The sequence below is a fragment of the Hyaena hyaena genome, unplaced genomic scaffold (genome assembly GCF_003009895.1).
Source record: "Hyaena hyaena isolate Hyena2069 unplaced genomic scaffold, ASM300989v1 scaffold_189, whole genome shotgun sequence".
Lineage (NCBI taxonomy): Eukaryota > Metazoa > Chordata > Mammalia > Carnivora > Hyaenidae > Hyaena > Hyaena hyaena.
In genome coordinates, this window is record NW_024080821.1 from 1037564 (window position 1) to 1049825 (window position 12262).

At 40.2% G+C, this 12262-nt stretch overlaps 1 protein-coding gene across 4 annotated transcripts in view; it reads left to right on the forward strand.

Annotated features, from left to right (window-relative positions):
• Positions 1-12262, forward strand: part of ANKFN1 (ankyrin repeat and fibronectin type III domain containing 1) — a 470333-nt gene that overhangs the window by 346179 nt on the left and 111892 nt on the right. For all 4 annotated transcript variants that reach the window (XM_039241182.1, XM_039241185.1, XM_039241183.1 and 1 more), the window contains 2 exons: positions 268-462; positions 2625-2738. In XM_039241182.1, coding sequence (XP_039097113.1) covers positions 268-462; positions 2625-2738 — 309 coding nt within the window. The remainder of the gene's footprint in view (positions 1-267; positions 463-2624; positions 2739-12262) is intronic.

Sequence of the window (12262 nt, forward strand, 5' to 3'; positions counted from 1 at the left end):
TAATGAACCGTGTTAGGCAGCTACTTGGGGGGCATGTGGTAAGAGGGCCACAGAGCAATGGGAGATCCTAAATGGATGGATTGACCATTCAATCTAGTTGTAAATAGCACTACTTCGACCTTATTGGAGGAAGTCAGGTAGTAAGGAACGCAGATCCCATTTACCCCAGGCATTTTTTAAAAGTCCATGGTAGACTCTCAACTATCCTGCCGATGAAGCAGGATTCCCCCAAGAAGAGAAAGGAGTCACCCATGTCTTTCCCTCTAGTTGTCAGCCTGGAAAGCCGAGCGATGCACCTTGCCACGCTGGTGCAGGAAGCCCAGCAGAGGGTGAGTGAGCTGTCTGCCCAGGTGGAGAATGAAGGACCCAGTCTGGACAACACAGAGAAAGAGAAACAGCTGAAAGCTTGGGAGTGGAGGGGTCGGCTCTACAGACGCATGAGAACGGGCTTCGAGCACGCTAGTGAGTATAAGCAGAAGACGTCTGCATTTAACTACAAACCAGGTTGGCCGTAGGCAGCCAGGCCTTCTTTTACAGATTTTTTTTTTTTTTTTTTTTTTGGCAACTCTGTTACAGGGTCATGGATAGCCGTTGTCAGCCTGTTTGGAGGGAGGGCTCTGGGCGACTGTAAAAGGATCTTTTGTCTTGCTTGATTTTCTGGCTCCTGATAGGTTCTCCAACCACAGCCACGAGGCTTCAGTGCTGCTGGCCTGTCTCCACCATGTCATACTCATCTAGTGCTTTCCACCCGCTATGCCCTGCTGCCTAATAACCTGGATGGTCTGATACCCTAAGTGGCTATATTTTGGGATGTTGAGGTGGAAAATATTTGTTTGCCTATTTGTCCAGTTTCTGCCTCCAAACCAAGTTTAAGTTGTTTTCAACTCTCTCTTGCATTTTTTTTTATAGAGAGCTTATATAAACCAAGCTTACTACTAGAAGCTTCAGTTAACACAGGTGACAGAGGACAGTCAGTCCCTGGACTATGCTTGATCTCTACTTCCGTTCTCGTCACCAGTTCTTTCTGTTAGTTCAAGAAAAGCCTTGTTTCTGGATAATGTTCATTAGCAATGGGAGGTACTGCTTAGAGCAACCCCTGCTATAAAAATATATAGAAGTCAAACACTTGGGAAATATTAAAATCTTATACTAAAAGTAGATCTTATTTAAACAACAACAAAAAATTAGACTGAAGAATTTAAATACAAGAGCAACGTCAGTTCGTTAGTTTGGAAATACCTGCCTCTGCTTTGCGCTATAGATAAAGACCAAAAGCAGTGAAAATCTGGTTTTCTAAAGCAGTGCTAATTATTGAACCCATATTCCAATCCTTTCTCTTAAAGCAAATAGCTTAAGTGACATATATGAAAGTTTGCTTTCAATATTAGCAATCTGTCCAGCAATGCTGATATGTTTTTTATTTAAAAAAAGACATTCATAAAAAATACATCTTAGTTTACATTCAAACTTACTACATTTGCTTTAACTAATAGAATAACTTGCTTAAATAATTAAAGATTTTTTAAAAGAATTATATTGTAAAATAAATATTTTAGCATTAAAAAAAGACATTCAGCAATAATTTTAATAAATGCATTTGTTATTGTGCCTCATTTTGGACATAGATTACTACTAGAAGCAGTTATAGTTTTAGACTTACAGCCATTTGGGGGGTAATTTTCTAAATCACAAAACACCTTCTGGGTGTTAAGGAACACCTAAAACTATCAGGAGTCCTTTAAAACCTGAGGTTAATGGGCATGACATTCGTCCATGAATTCTTTCTCAGAAAATGTTTCTTGAGGTAATAAGAGGCAGCATGAGAGCAAGGCACTTAGCATTCCACATGGGGAGGAGCCCAGAATCGGGCACCCGAAGCCACGGGCTTCGGTCCTAGCTGTGTTTCCGCTATGTCCTTGAACTAGTGTGGTGTCCTTGGACTGCGATTTCTTCATCTTAAACGTGCACATGCTGTTTCTTGCCCCTTCTAACCAACAGGGTTGCAAAAGTCTCCAAAGCAATGATCTACATGAAAATACTTCATGAGGGGCACCTGGATGGCTCAGTCCGATGAGCATCCGACATCGCCTCAGGTCATGATCTCAAGGTTCGTGGGTTCGAGCCCCACATTGGGCTCTGTGCTGACAGCCAGCTCAGAGCCTAGAGCCTGTTTCAGATTCTGTATCTCCCTCTTTCTCTGACCCTCCCTTGCTCACACTGTCTCTCTCTCTCTCAGAAATAAATAAAACATTTAAAAAAAAAAAAAAGAAAATAGTTCATGAAATGTAATAGTCTCTATCAACAGTCAGTTTCTGCTAACACATTCTGGCCTCCTCTCCACCAGTCCAGGCCAATCTCCTGTTGTGTTTCCAGGATACTTTGGGAAGGCTTAACTGGTATTATTTACCCCTTCAGAAGATGTTCTAATGTTCAAATAAGACCACAATAGCAACAAATAAAGGCCGTTGAGACTTCTAATGAAAATGTTCAAAAGCAAAAGCTATTAGGCTCTACAAACAACTGTTTCCATAGTGTGTGTTTCAGGGTATCCTTTGAAGAGGCAGAAACATTGTTTGAAAAGGATTTGCGATGTTAAGATTCTTATGTTTTTCCTTCCGTCCCAGGAGCCCCCGAGGTGCCAACCAACGCCTGTCTTCTGGTGACCAGCAGCACATCACTCACTGTCAGCTTTCAAGAGCCTCTTAGTGTCAACGCAGCTGTAGTGACCAGATATAAAGGTACTGGACTCCAGCTTTGTTTTTTCCATTGCTTCTTAAAAATCAATCCATTGCTTGTTCTTGCTGATGATAGGATTTTTTTAACCCCATTTACTTTCTGAGTCGACATATTTCCATAGGCACTCATGGACAGAGCCAAAGGTTACTGAGAATAAGTCACAGAAAGCATGAACCCCAGAACCAGGTTGTCACTATTCCAAACCTCTCCACGATATTAATAGTTCTATTCCTGTTTGCCGAGGGCCTGTTTTGTGCATAGCATAGCAATGGAGACACGACTGAGTAAGACACACTGAAGAACCAGTCTCAATCCAGGGAGTTCAGAGGGTGGCAAGTGGAGCATTGTAAGAGGCATAGGCATCGGCATCTGTCACAGCAGATAGCTAGGGTGGAGGATTTAAAAGAAAAACAGATAAAAACATCGGGAGTCAGAAAAGAAAGAGGGGAGTCACGTGATAGTATCAGAAACGTCCCATTGTAGACGGGGCATTTAGTCTTCAAGGATGTCTAGGATTTGGACCAAAAGATGCCGGAGGGAGGGGCATCTGGATGGCTCAGTCAGTTAAGCGTCTGACTCTACATTTCGACTCAGGTCATGATCTTGCAGTTCATGAGTTCATGCCCCCCATGGAGCTCCATGCTGGCAGTGTGGAGCCTGCTTGGGATTCTCTCTCTCTGTCTCTCTCTCTGTCTCTTACTCTCAAATAAATAAAAAAATTTTAATTTTGTTTTTTTGTTTTTTTGTTTTTTTAAAGAAGATGCTGGGTGGAGGGGAGGGGAAGTAGCCTCCAAGTGGAGAGACCTGGGAGCACAGTGGAAGAGCAAGAACATGCTAGCACAGGCAGAGGAGAGCAGGGTGAGCAGTCGCAGCTCCAGGGGAAGGGAGGGCTCATGAGAAGGTCCCGTGAAATGTTAAGAGCAGAGAGAGCAACTAGGGCAGGAGGCAGGGGTACGATGACACTTGGATTCAAGAGTAAGGAGCTTCAACAGTATATGATGAACTCTGCAGACCCCTGAATAAGAGGGAGACAAGATGGGCAGTAGACTGTGAAAGATTCAGGTCGCAGTACTGTGTCCAATGCATTGGAAGAGGCGTGGACCTGGCATGAGGAAGTAACTTAGGAAGCTATTCGAGAGAGATGCTGGCAGCCTGACGTGGCTGCCACAGCAGCACCTGGAGAGGAGATGGGGAGCCCAGAGGAGAAAGCAGCAGAGTGAGGCTGTAATAAGTAAGAACAGTCAAGGCTACAGAGCGCCTACAGTATGCCAGGCACTGTTTAAAGCCACCATATGCATCAGCTCTGTGTAATCTTCACAAGAACCCTAGAGGTGGGCACAGTTAGGATTCCCACTTTTGCACCTGAGGAAACTGAGGCAGTGAGGTTAAGGCACTTTCCTGAAGACTCACAGTAGAGATGGACATATCATGTTCTGTTGATTCTTGAACACGGTGGCCAAAAAAGGGAGCAATCCATTTTCCTCATTATACCCTGCACAGTGCTAAAAGCTGATAAAGCCGTCCATGTATATTCCAAGATGCCAGGCCACAAGGCAGAGTTCCTGTCCAAGTGGTGTATGCGATTCCTTTCTCCTGCCCAGGGCCTAGTCCCCGGAGAATCTTCCGTGCCTGCAAAAATGACTCTGCCCACACCCTGTAGCCTTCTGAGGTACTTAGAATTTTCCAGATAACTCCACTCTGTATTACTGAGGTAAGGCAGCATAGACTTGGTTACCACTTTGGGTTTTCTGTATCAGAAAGTAGCAGCAGACAAATGAAGCAACCCAGGACGGCCTCCTACAGCCATCCTTTGATAAAATTCTCATACTTTGTCTGATCATCTGCTCTGCCAAGACTTCCTGAAATCTGGAGCGAGTGTTTGCAGGCAGTGTCACACTTGGACATTTTCCTTTCTTTCCACCTTGCTCCAGCTCAGGTTCTTTGATGAAGGGTTTCATCAGTGCTGCCAAACTTGCCATTTTCTTCTTACATTTGATTAGTGAACTATCAGGAGCTGATTTATCCAGACTGTCCACTGTTTAATACTTGCCTGTGAGGCCAGCACATTCTATCAGCGTTCACATATTAACACGTCTCATCTCAGGAGACTTTGGGTGAGGTTGAAATGAAAGCCACAAGTGGGTTCTGCTGGTGACTGAAGGGGATTAATTAAGCATTATAAATAGAATTGTCTGTTGCATTATGGAGTAGGTTTCCTTGTGTTAATTTATAAGGTCATAAATTGAGTCCTTAACCTGACCATGCTCAAGGGTTATTTAAAACAGCTGGCAGCCTCCTCCTGTACCCGGTGACAACAGGACAGTTTTTAATTCAGAGTTGAAGTAATTATTTAATTACAGAAATATTAGCAAAATTACCCTGAAACAAGGCTAGTTGTTTTGTTTGGTTTAAAAAAAAAAAAAAAAAGCAGAAACGAGGGAGAAATCCGCAGAATGAAATGTCAGTTATCTAATTGCTTAGAGAGAAGGCTTAACCCTGCAGTATTTAGGGTTTGGAACAATTCTCACCCTGCTCTCCAGAATTTCTGGGTTCGCAAAACCTCAAGCCTATTTTGACAACTGGATGTTCTCTCCTTCATACTTGAGCCTGCGTTTGAAAGAAAATATGAACCCTTTGGTACCTCACTTGCATATGCTCAACTCATCAAATATTCGGGTTTTGGGTTTTGTTTTGTTTTTTTAAGAGTTTGTTGATATCCAGAAATCTTTTTAAGAGCATCTCTTTATAAGCTCTCTGCAGGCCCTGGTGATAAATGGGCCATGCACCAGGCCAACTGTCATCACAACTTGGACATTAAAGATGTCAGTTTCAGTTTTAAACCACGGAGACAGTTCTGAGTAAGACCCACTGGAATTTTCTGCCTGTATCTCCCCTAAATGCAGGAAAATGGGGCTAAGAGAGCGACTTCTCCGTTTCTAGCTGTTTCCTCCTTGGATTCAAAGAGCGCTTGCATCTTTTGGTCCCATCTCACCAATCTTCATGGCTTACAGAGCCAAACTAGAATTATTTCCAATGCTTTGATGCTTTGGACAATTGCCAGGACCTCATTCCACATTTTCTCCTCACTGCCTTGGGTAACCTGCCTGAAGCTCTCATTTGCAGAAGATATGCCATTTCTCTGCAGCCCCAAAGCAGAGAACATTTGCAAAAGTGATTTTGCTGCTCTTTGCTGGGTCGGGAACGGAAAGGAAGGTAACCTCTAACAGGTGCAGTGCAGCGTCTATTTTCCATCCATAGGATGAATTCTTTTCTATGTTTTGTTTTGTGTTTTGTTTGGTTTTGGTTTTGAGCTGGGCTTAACATGGTCACTCTTTGGGGTTTGCCAATGATGAGATGCTACAGTAGCTGTTCCAGTGGGTATGGGCAGGACACTGGTTTGGCTGGTGCACTTTCCCATCTCCTCTCACTCTGTCATCTCTCAGATTAGAAACCACCACCCTCATTCCTTCCTGCAAAGGCTTGCAGTAACAAACCGTTTAACCGGTCTTCATTTGATGACATTTTCTAAAAAAAAAAAAAAAAAATTAAAAAGCACTTCTCCTTGCAGAGATTGCCAGGACCTGGCATTATACACACTCCAGCAAAGCCCAGGCCAGTGCTTCTGCAAACCACCACCACCAGCTTCTTTCCCAGAAAGAAAGGAAGTCAAAGAATTCTAGAGAGATGTCTGGGAGCGCTGTAGCTCGTAGGAAGGAGAGTCCACCATTTGTACATGAAAACCCTAGGGGTTGGTCATTTATAATAATAGTGCGAACTTGATCATGATTTGATCATTGGGGGCCATCTTTTCACAAGACTTAAGAAAAACCTGACTTCCTGAGGCTTCAGGGCACATCGCTTAATATTTGTATTATTTTTACCCCTTCTATTATTTTTTCCACCACCTTGTAATTAGAAAGATATTTTGCCTACCAACAAAAAGCATTACATTAGGGACCATAATTATTTTCCATGTTTAATTAATTGATGAATTAATTTGATCATAATACGAGGTGGCTACCCTCCTTACTAGATTGAACTGATTAAATCCCACAAAGCAAAAGGATTTATCATTTTAGTTCGCTTGTTTGGCCAAGGGTGAGGCCAGAAGTTTGCAGCTCAGAGCAACTAGGAGAAGCAGAAGATGTTATGTCTGGGGACATGAAACTCAGTGGATTCACATTTTCTGCATGCAAGTGAAAATGTGGAACTAATTTCAACAGCTAAATGTATGATGAAGAAAAACAGAAGGTCCAGTGAGAGGGAGGGGACATCAACACTGCTCAAGTTCTTTCTTCTAATAATAAGATATGTTGTAAAACACATTTACATTTTCCTCATTTAGAAAGGTTTTTAACCCTCAAATAATGCAGTACAGGTTATATAAAAGATAAAGTAAAACATTTACTCTTTCCCCCAATGTCACATCCCTGTCACTACATTAATCTTTGTTATGAGTCCAACATATGTCCTTATAAATTCTTTCTGGAAGCATGTACACACATGTATAAGCACACAGATGTATAGTTTTGTTTGTGTGCTCTAATACGTAATTATCACACCATCTGTGTAATCTTACATTTATTTTTAACTCAACAATGTAACATACATATCAATCTATCTGTGTCAGTGTGTTTGAATCTTCATTCTTTTTAGTAGTTGTATAATATTCCTGTTCCTTGGCTAGAAGTGCCATAATTTATCTAATTACTCTTCCACTGATAGACGTTGGTTATTTCCATTTTTTCCCTATTATATGATGTTACAATCTTTGTGTCTCTATTTTACTTGCAACAATGTTTCCTTCTAGCATTGTTAACTAGAAGTGGGAAGGTTTATGCATTCACTTTGTTTTTTTTTCTTTTTTTAAACGTTTTATTTATTTCTGAGAGAGAGAGACAACATGAGCAGGGGAGGATCAGAAAGAGAGGGAGACACAAAATCTGAAACAGGCTCCAGGCTCTGAGCTAGCTGTCAGCATAGAGCCCATCGCAGGGCTCAAACCCGTGAACTATGAGACCATGACCTGAGCCGAAGTCAGCCGCCCAACCGACTGAGTCACCCAGGTGCCCCTATGCATTCACTTTCTTTGTCTCACTCACCAGTCTACACCCATTGTTAACCTTAAAAAACAAAATCATGTTATTTCATCAGCAAAACTGAGTTCATTTAGCAAACGTAGAGGGTTGCAACGCGGGATAAGCAGGCTACAAGTCCAGAGAGCAAAGGAGAGGAACACCCTTCGAAGAGGAAAGTGGGGGAGCTGAGGGAGCTATTATAAACCAAGAATCTACTGGAGTAAACTGGAAATTTAAAGTATAACACCTTTTCATTGACTGAGTTGTGAGGTCTCTCATTGGCTGAGCTGTTGCTGGGGCAAGAGAAAAACCTTTCTCCCTCCTGCTGGGGTAGTAAAGCAGTAACTGAAATACTAGAGACTTCCTGTTGGGTCTGCAATGGACAATGAGTGGTAGGGTGTGATAGCTCCCTCTGCTGGCCTCCCAATCCATTTTAAAAGATGTTTCCTTTTATTAATTTTCACAACAGATAGTAACTTCACAGTATATTTTAACATCTGGTAGGGCAAGTCCCTCCCCAGGGTAATCTTTTTCAAAATGTCTCAGTTATTTGCACACATGTTCTCTTCCAAATGAATTTTAGAATTGACTTGTCAAGTTTAAGTTAAAAAATCATATTGGAGTAGCATCATATTCCTAAATTAATTTGGAGATAGCCTTTCCATCCATGACATGTCTTCCTAATCAAGTTGAATTTTATGTATTCAGGAAGGTTTAATAATTTTCTTTCTATGGGTCTTCTACATTTCCTGTTAAGTTTCATGCTGGATGTATTTTACAGATTTTGTGACTATTATGAATGAACTCCCTTTTCAAGATATTCTCTAACTGGCCATTGTAGGACAAGAGAAGAGCTCGTGCTAGTTCAAAAGAAATCTTTAGTTCGTTGCTTTGCTGAACTCTCTTAGTAATGTGGGTTTTGCTTTTCTTCAGTAGAATGTCTTGCATCTTATTTCTTTTTATCATCCTCAAATAAGGATCATTTTTTCCTTTCCAGTACTTTTCATTCTTTCTTGGATCTCACTTCATTAACTAGAATCAATGTGATTTCTGATTCCCAATACATTGGGTACAGTCAATGGGACAGTAGCTATCCTTCTCTCTTACCTGCTTTTGTCAATATGCATCTAATATTTTTTAAAGTTTATTTTATTTATTTTGAGAGACAGAGGGTGCAAGAGCAGGAGAGGGGAGGAGCAGAGAGGGAGGAAGAGAGAATCCCAAGGCTCCACACCACCATCAGTGCAGACATAGGGCTCAAAACCCACAAACCACGAAATCATGACCTGAGCCGAAACCAAGAGTCTGACACTTACCCAACTGAGCCACCCAGGCACTCCTAATATTTTACCATTAAGTATGATGTCTAGGAGAGGTTTCTGGTAGATAGCCTTTACCAAATTAAGGAATTTGGATTATTGATATAGCATTGAACATAATTTTAAAATCTCTTCTGTGATTATGGTCCCTTTAGTTATTTTACTGGTTTGTTTGAAGAATTAACTTTCTTGATTCATAAAACTATTTCTTGCTTATTACTTAATTCATTAATTTCTGGCTTTAGCTTTGTCAATTTCTGATCCTTTCTGTTGGTTTACTTTATTCTTTCCTTTTTTTTTCAATTTGAAAATTTAATTTACTTATTCCTTTATTTTTATTGTTTTCTAATCCATATGTAAGGCTATAAAATTTCCCCTATCTTGTCCATATGCAAAAAGTTTAAAGTGAGGTGCTGTAATCACCATTTATTTCTAAACAATTTGTAATTTCCACTTTAAGCAGAGTTTTCAGGCAAGCCATTTTAAACTTGTAAATGGCCATCTACTGGCTATATTTTTATTGCTAATTTCTAATTTTATTATAATAAAAAAATTTTAATGTGCTTGGTATATTGTTGAGATATTCTAAAACTCTTATTCATAGCTAACCAATAAATCCGTGTATATACGCTGTATTTGATGTTTGAAAAGAATATGTGAACTCCATCGGGTATAAAGTGTGAATGTGTGTATGTTGTTTACATCCCTGTCTTTTTCTAAAGTGTTTGTCCCTTTGATCTTTGATCTCTGAGAAGCTGCTTTATTTGTCTTGCTTAACGCTGTTTGCTTCAGCTATTTTGTTTGTGATTAACTGTGCTTTCTCTGTTTCCATTTGCCTGCTGTCTTTCCATGTTTTTATTTGCACCCTTCCCATGACATTTGACATATATTTATCTCTCGTAGAGTATATAGTTATATTTATTTATGCAGTCTGTCTGTTTTTATGTATACTTTTTTTTATTTTTGTCTAAAGTGATCTAAGAATGGGATTAAAAAACAAATTTGCACTGAAGGGTTTATAGTAAAAAAAAAAAAAGTTATTTCTCCATTCTTCTTACCCTACTCTTCAGAGCCAGCCAGTTTTAATTCCTTTGGTTCCCATAATTACCTGTCTACTTTAATTAATATGCTTCTTTGGCTCTTTCTTGATAAATCAACTGCAGGTCTTCTATATGCAATTATAACTATAACAGAAAAGAACTGAACTCTCTCATAATACCACTCTGATCTACAGTCCCTGATTCTCTCAACATAATTATATTTCTATTTTTAGTTAAGTCAACAATGTTTATACTATTATGAGTGTGCACACTTTTAGTTTGTTTTTGGGTTTTTTTGTTTCGTTTTGTTTTGTTTTTAACTAAAGTCCTTACTCTCTTAAGATAACCTTAGTTTTCATCTGATGTCTCTTTTTTTGTCCCAGGACCCCATCCAAGACCACACATGACATTTAGGCATCATACCACCTTGGGCTCCTTTGGCTGACAGTTTCTCAGACAGTGCTTGTTTTCGATGATCTTGATAATTTTGAGGAAGACTGGGCAGGTGTTTTGTAGAATGTCACTCTATTGGACATGACTGATATTTTTCTTCATGATTAGACTTAGGGATATGGGTTTGGGGGCAGAAGAGCACAGAAAGTTACCACTAGCCATTTTCATCACCATCATATCAAGAGTACATGCTCCCAACAGGACTCATCACTGTTGATGTTGGCCTCGATCGCCCAGCTGAGGTGAGTCTGTCTGGTTTCTCCACTGTAAAGTTACTCCCTCCATCCTGTTTTCTTTGGGAGGAAGTCACTATGTGCAGCCTCCACGGAGCATGTAAGTTTTGACATTGCAAAGTCAGATAGCATAACTTTGATTATATTTCCTTACCTATATCTTTTCCTCAAATCTCTAATAGCCTCTTTTCTCTTTCCTACCCTACTTGCCATTATCATATTCAAAATTTGTTTCAAAGGATCCTTTCAGAGTGCAGTACCTACTTTCCCAAGAGTAGCACTTATTTTCCCCCCTCAAGTACTATCTCGTCCTGTTCCACCATATAATAATAACTCACTGGGTTTGCATTAAGGAAACGCGAATCAAAACCACCATGAAATATTGCCACATGCCTATCTGAGTAGCAAAAAAAATTGAAAATAGTTGACAACACCACACGGCAAGGATGCAGAGGCATGGGACCACTCATCCATTGCTCGTGGGAGTGTAAAATGATGCAGGCACTCTGAAAAGCAGTTTAACAACCTTTTTCAAGAAGAAGTGTGCAAGTACCATACATCCTACCAACTGGTAGGCATTTATCCCAGAAAACTTATGTTCTTATAAAAACTTGTTCACAACTGTTTATAGTAGCTTTGTCTGTAATAATAAAACACTGGAAGCAGTTCAGATGACGTCCAATTTGGTGAATGGTTAAACTAAATGTGATACATTCACACCGTGGAATAATACTCAGCAATGAAAAGGGACAGATTATCAGGACACACAACGGCCTGGATGAATTTCTAGAGGATTATGTTGACTTAAAATACCAGTCCCTGAAGGCTACATCGCATACTGTTCCATGTATAGAACACCATTGAAATAACAGAATTACAGAAACAGAGAACAGATTAAGGAGGAAACAAGGAGGTAGAAAATGGGGAGGTATGGCTCACTTTGTTTTCTGGCTAATGAATACATTTTAAAATACTGTACCTCATTTTCCTTTTGAAAGATTTGAAGAGAAATATGATAGGCATAGGTGCCGTTTGGCATTTTGATTCAGTTTCCAGGTCACTTCTCCCCGTTACCCAGACTGTATGCTCAGTAAACATGACCTAATACTAATATTACCCTAAGCCAACATACTTATGAAAGCATATCTGCTGTTCCCAAAAATTATGTAAGTTACCTAGGGATAAACACAAAATGGGTTTTTATATCAGCTGGTGAAGGATTATTCCTGACACTGATTTCTTCTTCTTCCTGTTATATTTGGAAAATCACAGATCCATAGAGTAATAGAAGTTCTTCGAGTATGTGAGTTTTTCCCTAAGGTCTGAGTTCCTTGAAGGCAGAAATCTTGTCTTTTTTCCCCCCTCACCTCCTACACTGTGGTGGCATTGACCACCTTTCTGTT